General features: G+C 43.7%; 1 protein-coding gene across 1 annotated transcript; it reads left to right on the top strand.

Moving 5' to 3' along the window:
- The first annotated feature begins 45 nt into the window (after positions 1 to 45).
- gpr132b (G protein-coupled receptor 132b) lies at positions 46 to 15,042 on the top strand. Its single transcript, XM_083642505.1, has 4 exons — positions 46 to 79; positions 8,438 to 8,631; positions 11,481 to 11,998; positions 12,940 to 15,042. Exons 2-4 carry the CDS (start codon positions 8,443 to 8,445, stop codon positions 13,376 to 13,378), a joined length of 1,146 nt encoding a protein of 381 aa, XP_083498631.1. The 5' UTR covers positions 46 to 79; positions 8,438 to 8,442; the 3' UTR covers positions 13,379 to 15,042.
- The last annotated feature ends 4,151 nt before the right edge of the window (positions 15,043 to 19,193 follow it).

Raw genomic sequence — 19,193 nt, 5'->3', positions numbered from 1 at the left:
AGTGTCTTCTGCAGGATGTTGACTTCACTTCACTGTGCTGCACGAGGAGGAGCCGGGCAGACATGTGCCCACAGCCGCGGTGAGTCGCCTCATTCAGCTCACTAATTAAACCCTTTAATTAGATTAATTAAACCACTTAATTTGATTCATTAGACCCGTTAATTAACCTGTTTAATCAGACGGTTAGAGATTGACCTGTGTATGTTCTATGTGTTTGTGTGCTCTCCCTCTATTGCAAAACCGATTGCACAAGAGATTTGCCACATTGGGGACAAATAATAATAATAATTAATTTGATTTATATAGAGCTTTTCAAAGACCCAAAGACTCTTACAGTAGGAGTCAACAGAAAACAAGAAAAATAGAAACAAGCAACAGGCAACAGGCAACAGATACAAATAGCTATTAACATGTCTAATCAGTAGGGGTGTCACGATACACTAATTTCACGATACGATACGATACACGATATTGGGTTCACGATAACGATACGATACGATATTTTAACAATATTCTTTTTAACAAAAGTAAATCATTTGTATGTATTTATTTATCATTTATTTAACCATGTGAGTCCCGTTGAAATCGAAGCCTCTTTTCAAGGGAGCCCTGGGAAAATACTGGAAAAATAGTCTTTCATTTGAAATACACAAAATACAAAACAAATGCTGTTTTTGGAAATTGTTATTATAATAACTATAAAACAACATGGAAGATATTGCTTCTCTTGCAATAGAATGTGTCACACTGTCACAAACTAAATGTTTGTTGCATGGTGAAAGAAAAATAAAGTATACAACCTATTTCTTAAATAACTCATGCTCAATGGTCCCTAAACTTATGTAATCTTATGTACCCCTTGAGCTGTTTTGCCATGCCAGTAGTAGTCTACCCCCTCACTCATGCGTGTTGATTCTGCTAAATTTGTTCTATTATTATTCAGGAGCAAAATAATAATAATAATAATAATTTACGATATCATTTTTTTCTGACGATACGCATATCGTGACGTTTCGATATCGCGATATATCGTGCGACGAAATATCGTGACACCCCTACTAATCAGGGATATAAGGAAAACAGCGTGTGTGAGGGACAGGGGAGAGGGGAAAGGGGGGTGGAGGAGGTGGAGGAGGTGGTTAAGGGTAGGGGAGGTTGTAGGCTTGGGAGAACAGGTAGGTTTTTAGTCAGGATTTGAAAGTGGAGAGTGAGGGTGAGTCTCTGACAGTCTGTGGGGGAGGGAGTTCCAAAGGCGGGGTGCTGCTCTGGAGAATGCTCGGTGACCAAAGCTTTTGAGTTTGGATGGTGGGATGGTGAGGGCAACAGTGGAACAGGATCGGAGGGTTCGGGAGGGGTGATGGGGGAAGAGGAGGTCAGTCAGATAAGGGGGGGGGGGGGGGGGGGGGGCTGGCTGTGGAGGGCTTTGAAGGTGAGGAGGAGTCATTTGAAGTTGATGGGGAGTCTATGGAGGGAGCGATGCCGGTGAGGAGGGAGTTGCAGTAGACAAAGGCATGGATGAGGGATTCAGCAGCAGGGGGGGGGAGAGGCAGTATGAGGTCTTGATGATGGAGCTGACATGGGGATCGAAAGAGAGGGTGGGGTCCATAATGAAACCAAGGTTGTGAGCCAGGGGGGGGGGGGGGTGATGGTTGAGTCATCGATGGTGAGTGTGATGGGTCCGGTTTTGCTGAGTGTGGATTTGGTGCCGATGAGAAGAAGTTCTGTTTTGTCACTGTTAAGTTTGAGGAAGTTGTGGGTCAGCCAGGTTTTTTTTATTGCAGATATGCAGGTTTCAATGTGGGCGAGGGCGGGGTGCTGAATGGATTTTGTGCTGATGTAGATCTGGGTATCGTCAGTGTAGCAATGGAAGTCCAGGTTGAATTTGCAGATGATGTGACCGGAGAGGGAGATGAACTGTTGTCTGAACAGTTCTTGAATCTGAATCTACGATCTGGACAAACCTAACAACATATTTGTGTCCTATGGTATTCCAATAATATTCCTATAGTTCCTTGCCTGTAGGCTATAGCATCACTATAGAAGAGAGTGAGAGACTCTTCAGATGGATGTTTAATTAGCTGGTAATTGATTAATTGGTTCTGTAGTCAAATAAGATAAAGTCTGTTATTACTCCTCCAATAGTTAAGGGGCACTGTGCACTGCAGGCACAGTGTCCTGGGATGACCTGTAGGTCAGAGGTTATAAAAGCTTGCCTTGGTCTCTTGTTCAGGGTCAGTTGCTTAACTAGGAGAATAGGGGACTGATTTGGATGCGTGTGGACTTTTGTTTTCTGTAAATAAATCATCTTTATAACTTTAACGCTAGTATAGAGCTCAATAGTATTTTTTGTTCTTGCTTAAACCGAATGTTTTATGGTCACTCGCAATTCTCCGGAAGACTGGTTGGCTTGGTTCCAGTCTTAAAACTCGTTATATAAGTTATTTATCGAAATGTCTATGGAGAAAATGAAGGCGGAACTTACTTCTTGGGGCAAATGACGTCACAAAAAGTCACGTGACTGTTGAGCTCTATATTGGACTTATTTAAGAGGAAATGAAAGTTCTCACCACAGTTCTCTGTAAACAAAGGAAGGATGAATATTTCATGAGCAGCAGATTTATTCAGATTGTTTGTTTGGCTTCAGATTAAATGCAGCAGGACACCTATGCGATATCACCATATCCAACATCTAAGACCATATCTAGTCTCATGTCCCCATATCCAACATCTGGTCTCATATCACCATATTACCATATCAAACAACATCTAAGACCATATCTAGTCTCATGTCACCATATTACCACATCCAATATCTAAGACCATATCTAGTTGCATATCACCATATTCCCAGATATTGACCAGCCCTAACTACAGTCAGAGATGGGCGAAAATACATCATAAAGTATTTTGATACAAATTACAAATACTTGCTCAAAAAATGTATCACAATACAAATACAAAATACTCGTCTGAAAAATGTATTTGAGATACAAAAACGTATTTTGAAAATACATAAAAATACATTTTATAAAAACTGATAAAGAGCTGCAACAATTAGTCAATCCATCAATCCATTGCCAAATATTACATTAATTGCCTATTTTGATCATCTGTTCATCATTTTGAGCCATTTCTGTAAGTAAAATGTCCTAATTCTCTGATTCCAGCTTATCAAATGTGAGATTTTCTGGTTTCCTTAGATGGTAAATCATCTCTTAGTCCTCTGTGACAGTATTCTCCTTTGTGTACTAGGGTTGGCACCATGGACGATGGCATCGACCATCGTCGATGGGCCGACCCCCATCGACCTCTGACACTTCTACATCAGACCATCGTGATTATCTGTTCGAATTAAAATATGGCAGATTTAATAATAAAAAAGGCTATCTCCACTCAACCGCGACACACGGGGGACGCACAGGCGGCATTAAACAAGCGGCAAAGCGTACCTTATCCCCAGTTCAGAGAAGTGGTAAAGCGGAGAGGAAGAGAAGATAAGCAGAAGTCGGTTGTGTTGTGAAAATGTTAAGAAAGAAGAAACTTCACGTTCTTTCCTGTTTTCAACCCAATGTGAGTAATGTTACAAGTCTTCAACTGTGAATTCAACTCGCCTGTTTCCGGGAACTCTCTCCATTACATACTGTGTAGGCTGCCTGCTGCTGTGTTTCTATCTCTCCTTAACGTAACCCAATGTTAGGTTTCAAAACTGAGCCCACACAAATCTAACGTTAGCCACCAGTAATTCTGCCCCTTTTCTCCCAGCTAGTTAAATTAAACACACACGTTGTTGGTCACGATCTGTAATGTTAACGTTTGATTGTTTTGGGCCTTTCAATATTGCTGGTAGTGATAGCCTACTATTTGAGTGGCCTGGCTCTGTGCTGTAGTAGTAGCCTATCCAAGCCCGCTGGTCTCTCATGACATGTACAGCTCAGCTGTCCTGTTGTAAACGTGAACGTACATTGCAGTGGTGCAGCCAAACGGCACTGCATGGACTTCATAAATCATTAATTAACCCCACCCCCCGTCAACGACGATGCCAACGTCTATCGCGATGTTTCACTGTGGAACCATCGCGATGGTTATTTAGGTGACATCGCACAACCCTATTGTGTACCCTTTAACACATTACAGTTATTTCAGTTTTAGCTGTTTTTCAGCACAGCTAATTTCTCCCTCACTTCAGCTGTTAATCACCTTCTGTGAGGGCTTTTGACTTACAGGCAGCATTTCTACATGTTAACCTCAAGCTTTGGAACTTTGACCATGTTAGCCCTATAGATATCTGACATCATAACAGTATCCCTGGAGATGATGCGCCATGGCTGCAGTTATGGAAATCGCCGGCTCCACGGGCTCCCAAAATCATGACTGACAGACAGACAGACACCGCCCACCCATCTTGGTGCCATCGTGCAAATGTGCGCCATCGGCTCATACTACATCAGAGTTGCTCGAGTGACATCACTGATGACATCACAACTGCCTGAGTAACATCACAGTTGAGCAATCACTGGCTCGAGTGACATCACTGATGACATCACAATTGATCGAGTGACATCACTGATGACATCACAATCATGACCCACACTGCCGCCACACACACTGCCACCCACTTTGCCAATTTTAATTAAGAAGATAATTAGTTGTGTCTTGATACATACAATATGATACACTGGTTTGAATATGCAGTAAACCGTTTCATTTGCAGATAGGCCAGTGCATGCAATATCTAATCATCAATTTATATTAGTAATTTATCTCTGGGGGAATTTCCACCAACACAAGGCTACATTTCTTTCTTCCACAGTTTAAACCTGTGTCAATGGTAAGAATGTGTCAATTTGAGAATAAAATAACATAAAATTAAAGAAAAAAGTATTTTATGTATTTAAAATACACAAAATACAAGGTCTGAAAGTATCTTGATACAAATTACATCTTATTTTTCTCGGTCCAGCCAAATACAAATGACAAAATACACAAATGTATTTGAAATACGTATTTTAAATACATGTATTTAAAATACTGCCCATCTCTGACTACAGTCAAGTGATTGACTGTATCTGGGTTAGATTCTATAAGAAGATGTTCAGCTCAGAAACAGCCTGGTGCTGCATGACTAACAGTGTGAAAAGGGCGTGCGACATCCGTCACTAATGGAAGGAGACACAGTGACCTGGTCTGCATCTGGAACACAATAGAGAGAGAGAGACACAGAGAGACAGACAGAGGGGAGGGAGAGAAGAAAGCTGGTGTCTTCTCTGCTCTCTCTCTCTCTCTCTCTCTCTCTCTGTCTGATCCAGACTGTATGGACTCAGTCCTGGCTCCTGCTGTGATTGGCTAACAGCTGATTCATTATTCATGTCAGGAGGTCTGTGATTGGCTACCAGCCAGGCGAGGGAGGCCTCTTCCTGTCAGCTCGTTAGCTAGTCTACTTAAACTGTAGCAGTCTTGTTTTTATGGTCGTGCTCAAACTGATGAACTTGAAAAATAAAGTAATCTCCACACACACAGAATATGCTCTCAGGTCAGTTTATTGACGTTTCAATCAAGGGATCTTCACCAGAATTGAATGAATCAGAAAAATAATCAGTATGATGAAGATCCTTTGATCAAAACCTCAATAAACGGACCTGCGAGCATATTCAGTGTGCGGATATTACTTTATTTTTCAAGTTCATCGTTTATTCACAAGCTTGCTGCTTCACAAGATGTTTATTAACCGTTTTACAAATATAGTAAACATCAGCTGAGGCTTTAGCTACCCGAAAAAAATCGATGGATGTTTAAGCTAGAGCAAGAGCTTCTGCTATTAACGAAAACGAGACATCCAGACGAATACGCACATATCAGCCCTGTTATGGTAGCTAGGTGGGAAGCGGGCGTAACATAGCGCCAAAGTTGGCGAAGTTGACAAAGTTTGGGACAACGGTACGTGTTTTGGGGGGATAGTGGCACGGAGAGATATTGGTTCGGACCTCTTGCTAAGGAGGTTATGTTTTTGGTGCCACTGTCAGCAGGATTACAGAGATACTGGGTGGCCTTTCATGAAACGTGGACAGGGTCTGAGATAATCTGAGCTCTATGGGGGTCCCCAAAATCGGCCGCGCCCAAAAGATTTTGCGGCGACCTCGCAAAAAAAAAACTCAAATTGTGGCAGTTTGAAGCCAGATTTAGAGGAATATCTCATTTTAAATTAACATTAGGATTAGACTGTTGTGAGGTCTTCATTCAGTCTTAAGGTCTTTGCACACACAGTCCGATTGTTTTCGTATGCGTGTTTTTTAATCTGTCATCTGAAAACACAGACGGGTCCCAGCTCGCAAAAATCTATTGACTGATGCGAAAAACGCAGAAAATCGAACCTCGTCCGAAAACTTAAATGACGGACGTAATTGTCGGACTCGGTGTGTCAATGATGAATGACACAAATGAGGTCGCATTCTTTTTATTTTTCGTGCGTCAATTTCGGACGAAAATACGGACTTGGTGTGCAAAAGCTATTACCGTAAATTCCGGACTATAAGGCGCACCGGTCTATAAGACGCACCTTCAAAGGTGACTATTTTTTTCTTCTATAAGCCGCATCGGTCTATAAGCCGCGGGTGTTTTGATGTTTAATTACCATATGTAAGGCTTCGTGCACAGAGGGGATTGTCGGGAAAGAGATGGCTGTTTGGGGAAGCTCCCATTTATTAACATTTCAACAAAACAAAAGTCAGGTCACTAATCCCCAGACAAAATCATACATTGTGAGATGCTTAAAAATCACCATCGGCGGGAGCTGCTGTGCAGCCAAGAACACAAGTGAAATTCGTTCTCTCGTGACCTGTGGTTCTCAACGTGATGGACGATTCACCTTTCTTGTTAACAGTCCTAGTGAGAGGCAGGTCGAACGTCAAAGGCACTTCATCCATATTTATGATCTGCTCCGGTCCGATGGAATATTCCTTGATCTTTCTTTGTGTGAATTCGCCGAAGTTTGTAATTTTCTCCTGGTAGTCGGGAGGGAGTTGCTGACACACAGTCGTCCGCGCCCTGACGGACAGTCCCTTTCGTCTCGGGTTTGTGCATGATCCTTTGCTGCTGCTGCTGTTGTTGTTCCTGTCTCGCTACTGTCTCAGACATGACTTTCAGGCTCAATCGCCGCCATCGTCGTAACACAGCCAGTTCTCCATCTTTTGAAGCATGATGTTAGATTACAACGAGCTAGTTGTGTGGCTTAGCCTTCCAAAATGTTGCTGTTAGTTTTTTAGAATGTAATACATAGAATTGGGAATGTTACATTCAATTTCATTCAGACTGTCTTTCAAGCTCAATCGCTGCCTTTTTCCCCCCGGAGCGAGGGAGGAGGGAGGGTGTTTTACCGTAGTGGCTGAGAGAGAGTAGTGGCACAGTGCTCCAATCAGGTCGCGAGGCACATTTTTTGCAACATCATCCAATCAGGGTCTCGCTCTCATAATGTCTGTCTTGCTCTCGTTCTGCCTCATACCAACATCCATAGATTTTGGAGGTTCCCGAGTGGCCGTTTGCTGGAAAAATCCATAGATAAGACGCACCGTTATTTAAGCCGCAGGGGGCAAAAAAGGCCAAAAAACGGGAAAAAAGCCGCGGCTTATAGTCCGGAATTTACGGTACTCTTAACCATCAATATTTGCTCCTTTTCTCACTCGCCCCCCACATCACCACCTACTGATATATGATACACCATGATATAATTTACTTATTTTCATCTGATAAAATACAACCATTGAATTTGACTAATGAGAGACATGGTAGCATGGTAGCTATACACTACTACTAAAATGACTGTTAGTTGGCTGATTTAGCCAGCAGGTGGTGGCACCTGGTGGCTTCTTCCTGCCCTACATGGGTTGTAGTAGTAGAACACGCATGATCAAGAGGAGGCCTAGTTATTATTACCACGCGTGGTGGCTTGGTGGTGAAATGCAGCCAGGTCATTCGCAAAACAAGATAACAGGGTGGTTCATTCTTTTGGAAAACCGACATGTTTCTTATTTAGCCTATGTATCTAGTTAACATAAATAATACAAATTCTTGTTTTGAAAAATGCAAAAGAATGCTTATTTATCTTGCATTTATCTGTGAGTCCTCGTGAGTTTTGAGTGATAGCGAGAGAGTTGGTTAAACTCACTCCCCCGGAATAAAGGACCATTAATCAGCCGCACCAAGAAAGATACCATAGAAAATAACCTGTGACCTGACCACCGTGATCGGTGTCGCCCCACTGTGAGGTCATCGATGATGTCACTGCACCTATGAGGTCATTAATGATGTCACTACAACTATGAGGTCATCGATGATGTCATAAGTGTAGTATTTTCATACTAATCATGAGCCCAAAATGTAAATTCAGATTTCTTTTAACCTGCACCACAATTTTTAAAGCTGATGTTTGTTCTTCACCCTGCAGACAGAATGCATGAGCCGACAGTGACTCAGAGTTTCTCAGATCTGCAGAACGGGAGTTCGGATACGAACGGGAGTTTGGACATATGCGTGCCGCCATACAAGGATGCCCAGGTGCCGGTGGTGCTGATGTACAGCGTGGTGCTGGCGGTGGGTGTGCCCGCCAACCTACTGACACTCTGCCTCACCTGTTTACAGGTACTTACTTGGGGACGTCATTCATGAACTTTCTTCAGCTGGTTCGGTGTTGGGCGGACTGCTCTGCTCCCTTCCAAGATGCTCCTAGTTCCTTGCGTTCTACATCCACAGACCTTCTCCAGCTGTTTCTGGGTCTTCCTGCCTTTCTTTTCCCCTGTGGGTTCAGGTTAAAGGTCCTTACACAGCAGGAGTGTGATTTTCAGTGCGATTAATTTGCATGTCAATAATATTTTTCAAACCTATATCAGTCAATGCAACCGTGCATACCAACGGCGAAGTTTTCCTGAGCGTTATTGTGGGGTTTATTTTTTTGGACCACGGTCGATTTTTCAGAAATTTGCGTCCGACGTGTACAAGATGTACAAGATGTCTGTCTTATGTACAAGATTTTGCATGAACTGGTTCCACCTGTACTGAGACAGTTTGTAAACACTGGATCAACCATATATAAATCTACACAGAGTGCAGTGAGAGGGGACTGCATTATCCCGTTAAGAAGAAAAGTGCTTTTAGCCAATCTGCGTTTTCAATTAAAGCTGCTCGGGAGTGGAACTTAATTCCAAAACACATCAGAGATTTGAAAACATACGCTTCATTTAAGTATAACTTAAAGAAGTGGATAAGCAATATTCAGCTCTGTCAACATTAAAGTACTTGTCCCTGGAAACCAAAATCCACAAAAACCTTATATTAAATTTAGGGTCTTATGTGAGTAATTGTGTGCCTCAGAAAGTAGTTGACATTACTTTCAACCCTAACCCCAAAAATCGACACTTTTCTACAAGGTCTGCATTTCCATTTCCTCATTGAAGAGAGCGGTGCGCGCGGTGCTAAAATGCATGATCTTATCACATCATGAGATTTAATCAAATCACACAGACGCATGCGCGCACGCGCGCACACACACACTGACACGCTGTGCACTCGCAGCGGCAGAGATCTCTTCCTCTCTGTCAGTAGGCTATGCACCGAGCAACGCGCGAACACACACACACACACTCACACACTCCATCTCTCTTTCCTTCTCTCTCTCTCCGTTTCCCTCTCTCTCTCGGAGGAGACCTGCTGCAGACGGGACACGCCCACACAGTGCACGGGAGAAAATACAGTCTAAAATCCAATTGATTCTCATGACTTTTGCCATGACTGTCAAACCTAAATTTATATACTTTGCGATGTCATCGTTCAAATTTGGCTGGTGGCTTATTAACATAGGTTCCTGTGATGTGATGAACTCAAAATGCTAAATAATAAAAAAAATATTTCTGGTTTCCAGGGACTTTAATTATGATGCTGTCATCTCTGCTCTCCTCTGCCTGTCTGTGCTCATTGTGCTGTGTTTGTCATGTGGTCTGATAGAGTGCCATTTGTCTAGTTAGGCTGACATGTCTTGTCTGTTTGTTGCTTGTTGCAATGTTGTCTTCCTGCTATGTCTACTAACTTCTGTGCTATTTGTGTGTTTGTCTGTCATGTGATAGATTGCTATTTGTTTAGCTAGGCTGAATCTTTTTGTTGCTTGTTGCTGACTGCTGTCTCGTTTAACTGCAATACGAGGGATCAGCCGAGCAGCATTTTGGTAACCAAACCGCGTCACTGGGTGGCAACGGCAATGGAACCCTTTGGAGCCCAAGTGGCGCGAGGCTTGAGTGTCCGACTCTAGCCAGCTAACCGTTTACATTTTAAAAACTGCGACAGTTCACACAACTTTAACACGACATGCATATATTATACATCTCTTGGGCTAATTCTCACTCAGAATGTGAAAATATATGCGATGTGATGTATAGTTTTTGAGATATTAACGTTTGTTTGGCACAACTCATACTATTAACTGCCGCGGGGTTCCGTATTTCTTGTTGGCAAGTGATATCACGCTGATTCGTCCTATACTATCCTCATTTTATCTTTCTTTATCTTTATCTTTATTGTTTATTTGAGCAGGGACAGTACACAATAAATATATTGCACCAGAAATAGCTAAAAGCTAATTTGCATCTGTAGTCCCTGGGCACACAGAGTCCTGTGCGCACACAGTACATATCAAATACAGAAATTAAAAGAAAATCCTAGTGTCTAAACAATCAAGATACATGACAAAAAAATGATGAGACTTACTATTAGCAAGGTAATACGCAATGCGCACAACAGTGAAATAGAACACAGTCTGTCTATTAACATTTTTTTTATAATAGCTCTTATGCTATATTCCTAGACTGTATCTTTTAAACGTAAATGTTTGGATGTTTTTCATTATAGTTTTACCTTTTTTTTTAAATCTTTTTATGGTGACCTCTTAAGACCAATCCAGGGACAGCAGATGTAAAATAGCCTTCTGGCTAACTCTGGCGCATTTACATTTTATGTATTATTAATGTGCATTGTCCCTGTTAAATAAACCTGAGATAAATAAATAAATCAGTTGCTGTGATTGACAGGTGGGTCAAAATTCACATCGCAATTTTGTGTTGTATATTCACATCGCTCTTGGTGTGTAACAGCCATATGGTCTTGTTGTAGGGTGGTTGATTGATTGAATTTATTTGACAAATTAATAAATACAATAAACAAACAATATAAAATAATTCATCAGGATATCACAATGAAGTCGTAAGACTTATTTCCATTGCGGTTTCCTCAGGGTATGCCCAATGCAGCTTCATTTCCTGCCTTTGATGTTGCAATTGGTTCTTGTTTGTGATTTGCCAGAGCTCTTCGTTGGTTACTGTGTTTGGCCAGTAGAGTCCCAGGATGTGTTGTAAGCATGAAGTTAATTATAAACTAAAAAAAAGAAGAAAAGAAGTTAGTTGAAGTTTATTACTTGTTTTTGTGCTTGTGTTTTGTGGCTGCAGGTGAGGAGGAGGAACGTTCTGGGCGTCTACCTGTTGAGCCTGTCCCTGTGTGACCTCATGTACCTGGGCACGCTGCCTCTGTGGGCCGTGTACGTGAGCCGCGGACACTACTGGGCCTGGAGCTCCGTCCTGTGCAAGCTAACCGGCTACGTCTTCTTCAACAACATGTACATCAGCATCTTCCTGCTGTGCTGCATTAGCGTGGACCGCTACGTAGCCGTGGTGTACTCCGTGGAGTCCCGCGGACGGCGCGGGCAGCGGACGGCGTTCGCCGTGGCCACAGCCGTGGGGCTGGTGGTGGCCCTGGGCCACCTGCCGGTCTTCAGCATGCGGGAGGGCGAGGGGCAGCACTGCTTTGAGCCGGGCCGGAGCAGCAGCACCGTGACGGCCTTCAACTACGCCCGCTTCACCGTGGGCTTCCTGCTGCCGCTCGCCCTGCTGCTGTTCACCAACCAGCGCATCCTGACCAGCGTGCGGCTCAGCGACGGGCTGCGGCCGTGCCAGAAGCGACGCGTGCAGTACGTACGGAACCCTGTTCACTAAGATCATTTAAGGCGTCAAAATCTTTTATTACACATGCATGATGTTATGTCTGACAGGTACCATGGTTCTGTAACAGTGCATGATGTTATGTCTGACAGGTACCATGGTTCTGTAACACTGCATGATGTTATCTCTGACAGGTACCTGGTTCTGTAACAGTGCATGATGTTATGTCTGACACGTACCTGGTTCTGTAACACTGCATGATGTTATGTCTGACAGGTACCTGGTTCTGTAACACTGCATGATGTTATGTCTGACAGGTACCTGGTTCTGTAACAGTGCATGATGTTCTCTCTGACAGGTACCTGGTTCTGTAACACTGCATGATGATATCTCTGACAGGTACCTGGTTCTGTAACACTGCATGATGTTATGTCTGACAGGTACCTGGTTCTGTAACACTGCATGATGTTATCTCTGACAGGTACCTGGTTCTGTAACACTGCATGATGTTATCTCTGACAGGTACCTGGTTCTGTAACACTGCATGATGTTATCGCTGACAGGTACCTGGTTCTGTAACACTGCATGATGTTATGTCTGACAGGTACCTGGTTCTGTAACACTGCATGATGTTATCTCTGACAGGTACCTGGTTCTGTAACACTGTATGATATCTCTGACAGGTACCTGGTTCTGTAACACTGTATGATGTTATCTCTGACAGGTACTTGGGTCTGTAACACTGCATGATGTTATCTCTGACAGGTACCTGGTTCTGTAACACTGCATGATGTTATGTCTGATAGGTACCTGGTTCTGTAACACTGCATGATGTTATCTCTGACAGGTACCTGGTTCTGTAACACTGTATGATGTTATGTCTGACAGGTACCTGGTTCTGTAACACTGCATGATGTTATCTCTGACAGGTACTTGGGTCTGTAACACTGCATGATGTTATCTCTGACAGGTACCTGGTTCTGGCGGTGGTGGCTCTCTTCCTGCTGTGCTTTGGGCCGTACCACGGCGTGCTGTTGCTGCGCGCGCTCACACACACCTTCCCTCACCTGGCGGGCGGAGCCTGTCACTTCGAGAGGCGGGTCTACACGCCGTACACCATCTCCCTGGGCCTATCCACGCTCAACAGTGCCGCCAACCCGCTCCTCTATGTCCTGTCCAGCGACAACATCCGCAAAGAGCTGCGCCGCGCCGTGACATCACTCTGCTGCCGACAAGCCACGCCCTCCACCGACAGCAGCAAGAACAAGATACAGCTCAACTCTGCCACGGCCAATCAGGAGAGAGAGAAGTATGCAGCGGCCAATCAGGAGGGAGATAATTCTGCGGCGGCCAACCAGAAGAGAGATAATTCTGTGGCGGCCAATCAGGAGAGAGATGATACAAGGTGATGCTGATGGAAAAGTGTGTGTTTAAAGTTGATGGACTGAAATCCAGTAGAACTGAGTCTCAACCTGGATCATCTGACAGAAAGTCTTCCAGAGCCGAATTAAGTTGATCAATTTAAAGGATAATAGGAAGGTTCCGTTTGTCTTCAGGCCCTGTCCACATGTACACACGTACACGGCCATTTTGAAACTCACAATCCCACCCAGGTGTTGAAGTATAAGCGCTGCAGGTCTGCCGGTTTTCCCCCGCCCACCTCTCCATATGCATAGGCTACTCCTGATTGGTCTATCCTGCTACAAACAAACATCGTGCTACACACGGACAACTCGTTTCCTTAGCCCCGCCCCCTTCCTTGCCCCACCACCCACATCCCCCTAGCAACTCCCCCTACCCACCCTTCAAATCCAAACTCTCTACCACCTTCATATCCCTAGCTTCCATAGCCCCGCCCCCTAGTCCCATGCTACAAACAAACAGACGGACACACGTCACGTATAGAAGCGGCTGGTGGTTTCCAGAAGCTCTGTTTTCAGTGACCTAAAACACTGTTTCCGTGACACCAAAACGCAGAGATCTTCTTCCAAAAAGAGACAGGAGCAAAAAATACCAAGCTGTTCAGTCTGAGTGCAAACTCAAATATCGATGGGGATTTCCAGAGGAAGTGTTCTTCTGGTTTGATCGTGTATTTTATAACTTAACTATTTTATAACTTTATAACTTCACCTGTGTGTGTTGTCCTGCGTCGTGTTCACTGTGTCTTTGCTGATTAAAGTTATAATCTCAAAGATTTTCATGTAAATAAATGTCTGTCAAGGCACTATCGCAGACGGAAAGTGCTTTCTCACTGGGAACGATTGCTTTCGTTCCGTTCCGTGCACCGGGCACGATTGACCACCCCCCCCCCTCCTCTGTCCCCCTTCCTGCTGGTCAGCTTTCACATTACGACATTTCTTCCCCACTCGGGGACGGAACGGAACACTTGCAGAGTGCACTTGCGTCATCAACTACGCCTGGAGTGTATCCTCGCCCGTGTGTTGTCTATGTGGTTCGGTACGGTTGGCGTTCGCATTCGCAAAGTGTTCCGTCTCCGGGCGGCACGCCAAAGCATTCCCCAGACCACCTTTTCAAGTGGACCCTGTTCTCGGTTCCCCGTTCCGTGCCCGGGCACAGAACGGAACGGAACACAACGTTCTGACGTCCTCAAACGGTCCGGACCTGGGGTCAATTTGGAGAACAAGTGTGCTCGGGAACGGTACCGGGGCACCAGTGTGAAAGCACCCCGAGTAAACTGACTGGCCCATCGATGGAAGCCTTTGCATTTTCAGGATTTCATGTTTCATGAACTGTGTGTCTGTGGTGACATCCCAGAGAGAGTGGGGGGGGGAGCTAACGAAATAGACTCGTTCTTCATGTTAATGTGGGTTCCAGACAACTCTTGTGTGAAGTACTTTTCTTCCAGTCTCGGGCGGTGGTTACTATGGCCTGAACAAACTGACTAACGTGTCATAAATGCAACACTGTTTGGATCCCGCCTCCAATTACCGCTCATCGCCACAGGTGTCGCCAAAGAGAACGAAATGGAAATCTTCGCTCGATCACGTTAACTATCACTTAACTTATAACGTCCTGTAAATGTGTAAATAGTTTTGTAACTTCATTGAATTAAAAGAAAACGAAGCAACATGTCTGTCCTCTCTGAATCACAGCAGACCTGAAACCTGAGACCTGAGCCCACAGGATGCTCTGCGCTCGGAGTCACGTAGACCTGAGTCTAACCTCAGCACGAAAGGTGTGTGACTGCTGAGGGTGCAGACTGTGGCTTGTGTCGTCTCATAATAGCGAATACCTATGTGGTGTGTGTGTGTGTGGGAACGTGTGTGTGTGTGTGTAGGTGTGTGTGTGTGTGTGTGTGTGTGGGAACGTGTGTTCCTACACGTGCGTGTTTCTCTTAACATGCCTGAGCGAGCGTGGGTTGTCTCTTCAAATGGAAACGGCTGAACCAAAGTGTAATGAATGTTATGTTCAAACTGGGGGAAATGTGGCCGTTTAAAACACTTATTTGAAGCAGCTGTAATGAGTGTCGAAGTAAGTAGGCTAATATTAGGTTAGAAATGTACTACAGTGTAACTGTAGTAATAATGTACTACAGTGTAACCGCAGTGAGACGAAAATGCTATGCAAATCAGACATGGTTAAATGGAGAAGTGAAAAAATGACGAGAGTGGGTGTGTGTGTCCAACAGAAACGTGAGTGAGAGGCAGTGTCAAGTAATGATGTTAGAAATGTACTAAAATGTAATAATACTATTGGAAGAAAAAGAAATGGAGAAGAAATAAGCAGCGGAAACGACTGTGGAAAAATAGTGGAACACTAAAGTGTTAAACCAGCTTTAATATCTCAAAAACTATTTGCATCACATTGCTTATATTTTGACATTGTGGGCGACAGCAGAAGTAGCTGAAGGCTATGATAGGTATTGTAGGGAAGTTGTAGCTTCCGCTTAATTTGTGATGATCTAGATGGGAGCTCGCCACGGATGACCGTTAGGAACCGCGGAGATGTCTTTCAAGCTTTATTAGAAAGAGTACGTGTGTGGCGGTTGGAACGGAGAATCGGAGAGAGTGGAGCTATAGACTGAAACGCTTATTTATACCGTGGCATAATGTGACATCACCGAGGACATCACAGAGGCACGTGTGACGTCACCGATGACATCACAGCCACAACTATGACGTCCCCGATGACATCGCAGGTGCACCTGCCGTGATGTCATGCTACAGTGACATCATCGTCAAAGTTTCTGGTTGGAATCCGGCCCGTGGGTGTTCCCATGCGCATGGTTTCATCAGTCGGCATGAGAGGGACGGCCTTTTCGACATGTATGTCGTGTTAAAGTTGTGTGAACTGAATTAATTTAAATGTAGGCCTACTGTAGTTTCAATCAGGAAGACAATGTTTTGCACATGCTTACTTATGCTGTCATTCTCATAGCACCCTGCCTCTCGCATCTCTCACGCTCGCTCACGCGCAATTTCCTTGCTGTCATTTCCCCGGGGCGTCCGTCGAGACATCAGCTTGCGTTCACATCATCTGGCCACTTCTATCCAATAGCATAGCGACACACCTCCTATGGTAGCCAATCATCGCACTGCTGTCTTTGTAAATGTGGGTGTCTCTATCCCCTCTAGTCTGCTCAGCTTCGTGCCAATCCTTCAGCACCTCCTCAGCATCACACTTCAGCGATGCGGTCAGGACCGAGACGCTTAATAAGCATCTTGGGTGTGAAAGCACCTCCCTTCTTGTGTCATATTTTGCACATATATATTTACACTTTTTGAAATTGACACATTCACACATTGAATCACGTGATGCGTAGGAGCTCGATCCTGGCCTAAGCATCACCGTCGTGTCAGTTAGGAGAGTAAAGCGAGTGTAATAATTATTACCATTAGAACAGTTGCCAACAAATGAACAGATTGAAGCCAGATTCGTCACACAGACCTCAGCAGGTGGGAAGAGACCAGAGAGCTTTTATTCTCTAAAGAAACGGTCAGCCGTGACACAGAGAGGCACACACATTAAGTTCTCTAAACAAACTGTCAGCCGTGACACAGACAGGCACACACATTAAGTTCTCGAAACAAACTGTCAGCCGTGACCAGTGTTGGGGGGTAACTCATTACAAAAGTAATATATTACATGTAATATATTACTTTTAGCAGTAACTCAGTAATATAACTTATTACTTATAGGATTTCAGTAATATTATACCAGTTACTTTGTCAAGTAACTCAAGTTACAAATTTAGTATTTTTTTTTAAATCAAAGCACATATAAAGATACAATAATTTCCTAATCAAATTGTGTGTTTTCATGCAAATAACCACTGTAGATGACAATAACAAAGGAAAAGGATAACATTTAGAATTTTGGATTGTTTACACTGACTTTACAAGGCGGTTGACATTATTTTTCGGGATGGTTCCGGGGCAGCGATGTCATTCTGCTGCTGCTGTTGTTTTGGTGAAAGTAATGCAAATAGTAAGTAATACAGCAGTACAGTAATATTGTAAAGTAACTTATTACTTTCAAATGAAAGTAACTAGTAATATGTAGTATATTACATTTTGAAACTTGCCCAACACTGGCCGTGACACAGACAGGCACACGCATTAGTTCTCTAAACAAACTGTCAGCCGTGACACAGACAGACAGGCACATACATAGTTAAGTATATGCAGATGATACAGCCTTGCTCAGCATGATCCATGATGGGGAAGTCGACCACGGTTTGTGTTCTGGTTCTAAATATTTCAAAAACTAAAACCGAAATGCAATGCGGGGGCACCTCCCTTGCCCCCGCCTCAGAGGAACCACCGCTGCTGCTAGAAGGGGAGCTCTCTCTACTAGGCTACTGGCTCGAATCGCCAGTTAGGCAATTGGGGGAAAGGGTTCAAACCACAGGTCTCTCAACCACAGCCGTGGATCACAGGAAGTCACTTTCATGATGCAGATCTTTGTGGCACTTCCTGTTGACTCACTGACAGGATGCAGTCGGTTCATTGTGTGTAGCAACCAATAATGTAATAACTTCCCAATAATGTAATCATTTTATGCAATATAACTTTTTGCAATATAATGTAAGAAGTTGTTGTAACTGAAAGCACAGGTAAGAGGCCACCTGCTGGGCATCGCTGCCTGTCGCACCTCCGACAGTGCCATCAGACTAATACAAAATAGTTGTACTTGTTCACACCAAATGGTTCAGATATATTTAGAAACAGGAGAAACCACATAACAATTCACTCGGACCAAAACGTAAAAAAAAAAAAAGTGAATTTAAATAAAATATTTTTTCAATGTCGTTTTTTAAGTTTTGGTCCGAGTGAAATGTTCTATGGTCTCTCCTGATTCTAAATATAGCTGAACCGTTTGGTTTGACGTAGTAAAACTATTTTATAAGCATTTTACGAAATGTCTATGGGAAAATAAATGGCAGATACAAATCTCTGGTACAGTGCTGAAGCAGGAAGTAGGCGGTCACTTTGCCTCTCTACACCACACACACACACACACACACACACACACACACACACACACACACACACACACACACACACACACACACACACACACACACACACACAGAATTATGACTATTTGTAGTCCTTGGTGGTTTGGGGGTGAGGGGCTACAGCTGATTCAAGCCTTTGGAGGGGGGGGATTTGTGATGTTTTTGGCATTTTGATATTTTTATTGCATTTTTGTCAAGCTAGCTATTGGAAAACACTCAATGTCAAAACTAAAATGTGTGTGGGTGTGGGTTTCAACGCCTCCCTTGGCAGAAGAAGCAACGGCAGGTTGTGAAACATTTTTCAGTTACAGGAACATGAAAAAAAATCTAACTGTTTCAAAACGACAGACACACTGGTGTGTGTTAATAAAACATGAGTCTTCTCTGTTGGCCTGGAAACAGCAGCTGGGCCACTATTGGCTGAACTCAAATGATCATAACAAGTCTTAATAACATAATAATGATGATAATATAATATAAATATAACGATAATATAACTTAATGCTAATAATATTGTAGCGTTCCTGGTATTTAGGGAATCAGAGGCTTCTTGCTGGTACAGGGTTCTTTATTCACAGTTAGTTATATTACAACTCTTGGCGGTTGTCACGCACATAGCTAGCTAGCTGCTTCTCCCTTTGGCGGTATCTGGAGACATGCTCTGTCTCCCGGAAGTCTCCCACAAGCATAGTGTTCCCCCCCAGTAACACTCCCCCACATCAGTTCCTATCTGCAATCGAGAC

Source organism: Poromitra crassiceps (assembly GCF_964638095.1).
Source record: "Poromitra crassiceps genome assembly, chromosome: 9".
In the NCBI taxonomy this organism is placed as follows: domain Eukaryota; kingdom Metazoa; phylum Chordata; class Actinopteri; order Beryciformes; family Melamphaidae; genus Poromitra; species Poromitra crassiceps.
Note: the sequence above shows the minus strand (reverse complement) of the source record. Positions and strands in the feature narration are given on the sequence as shown.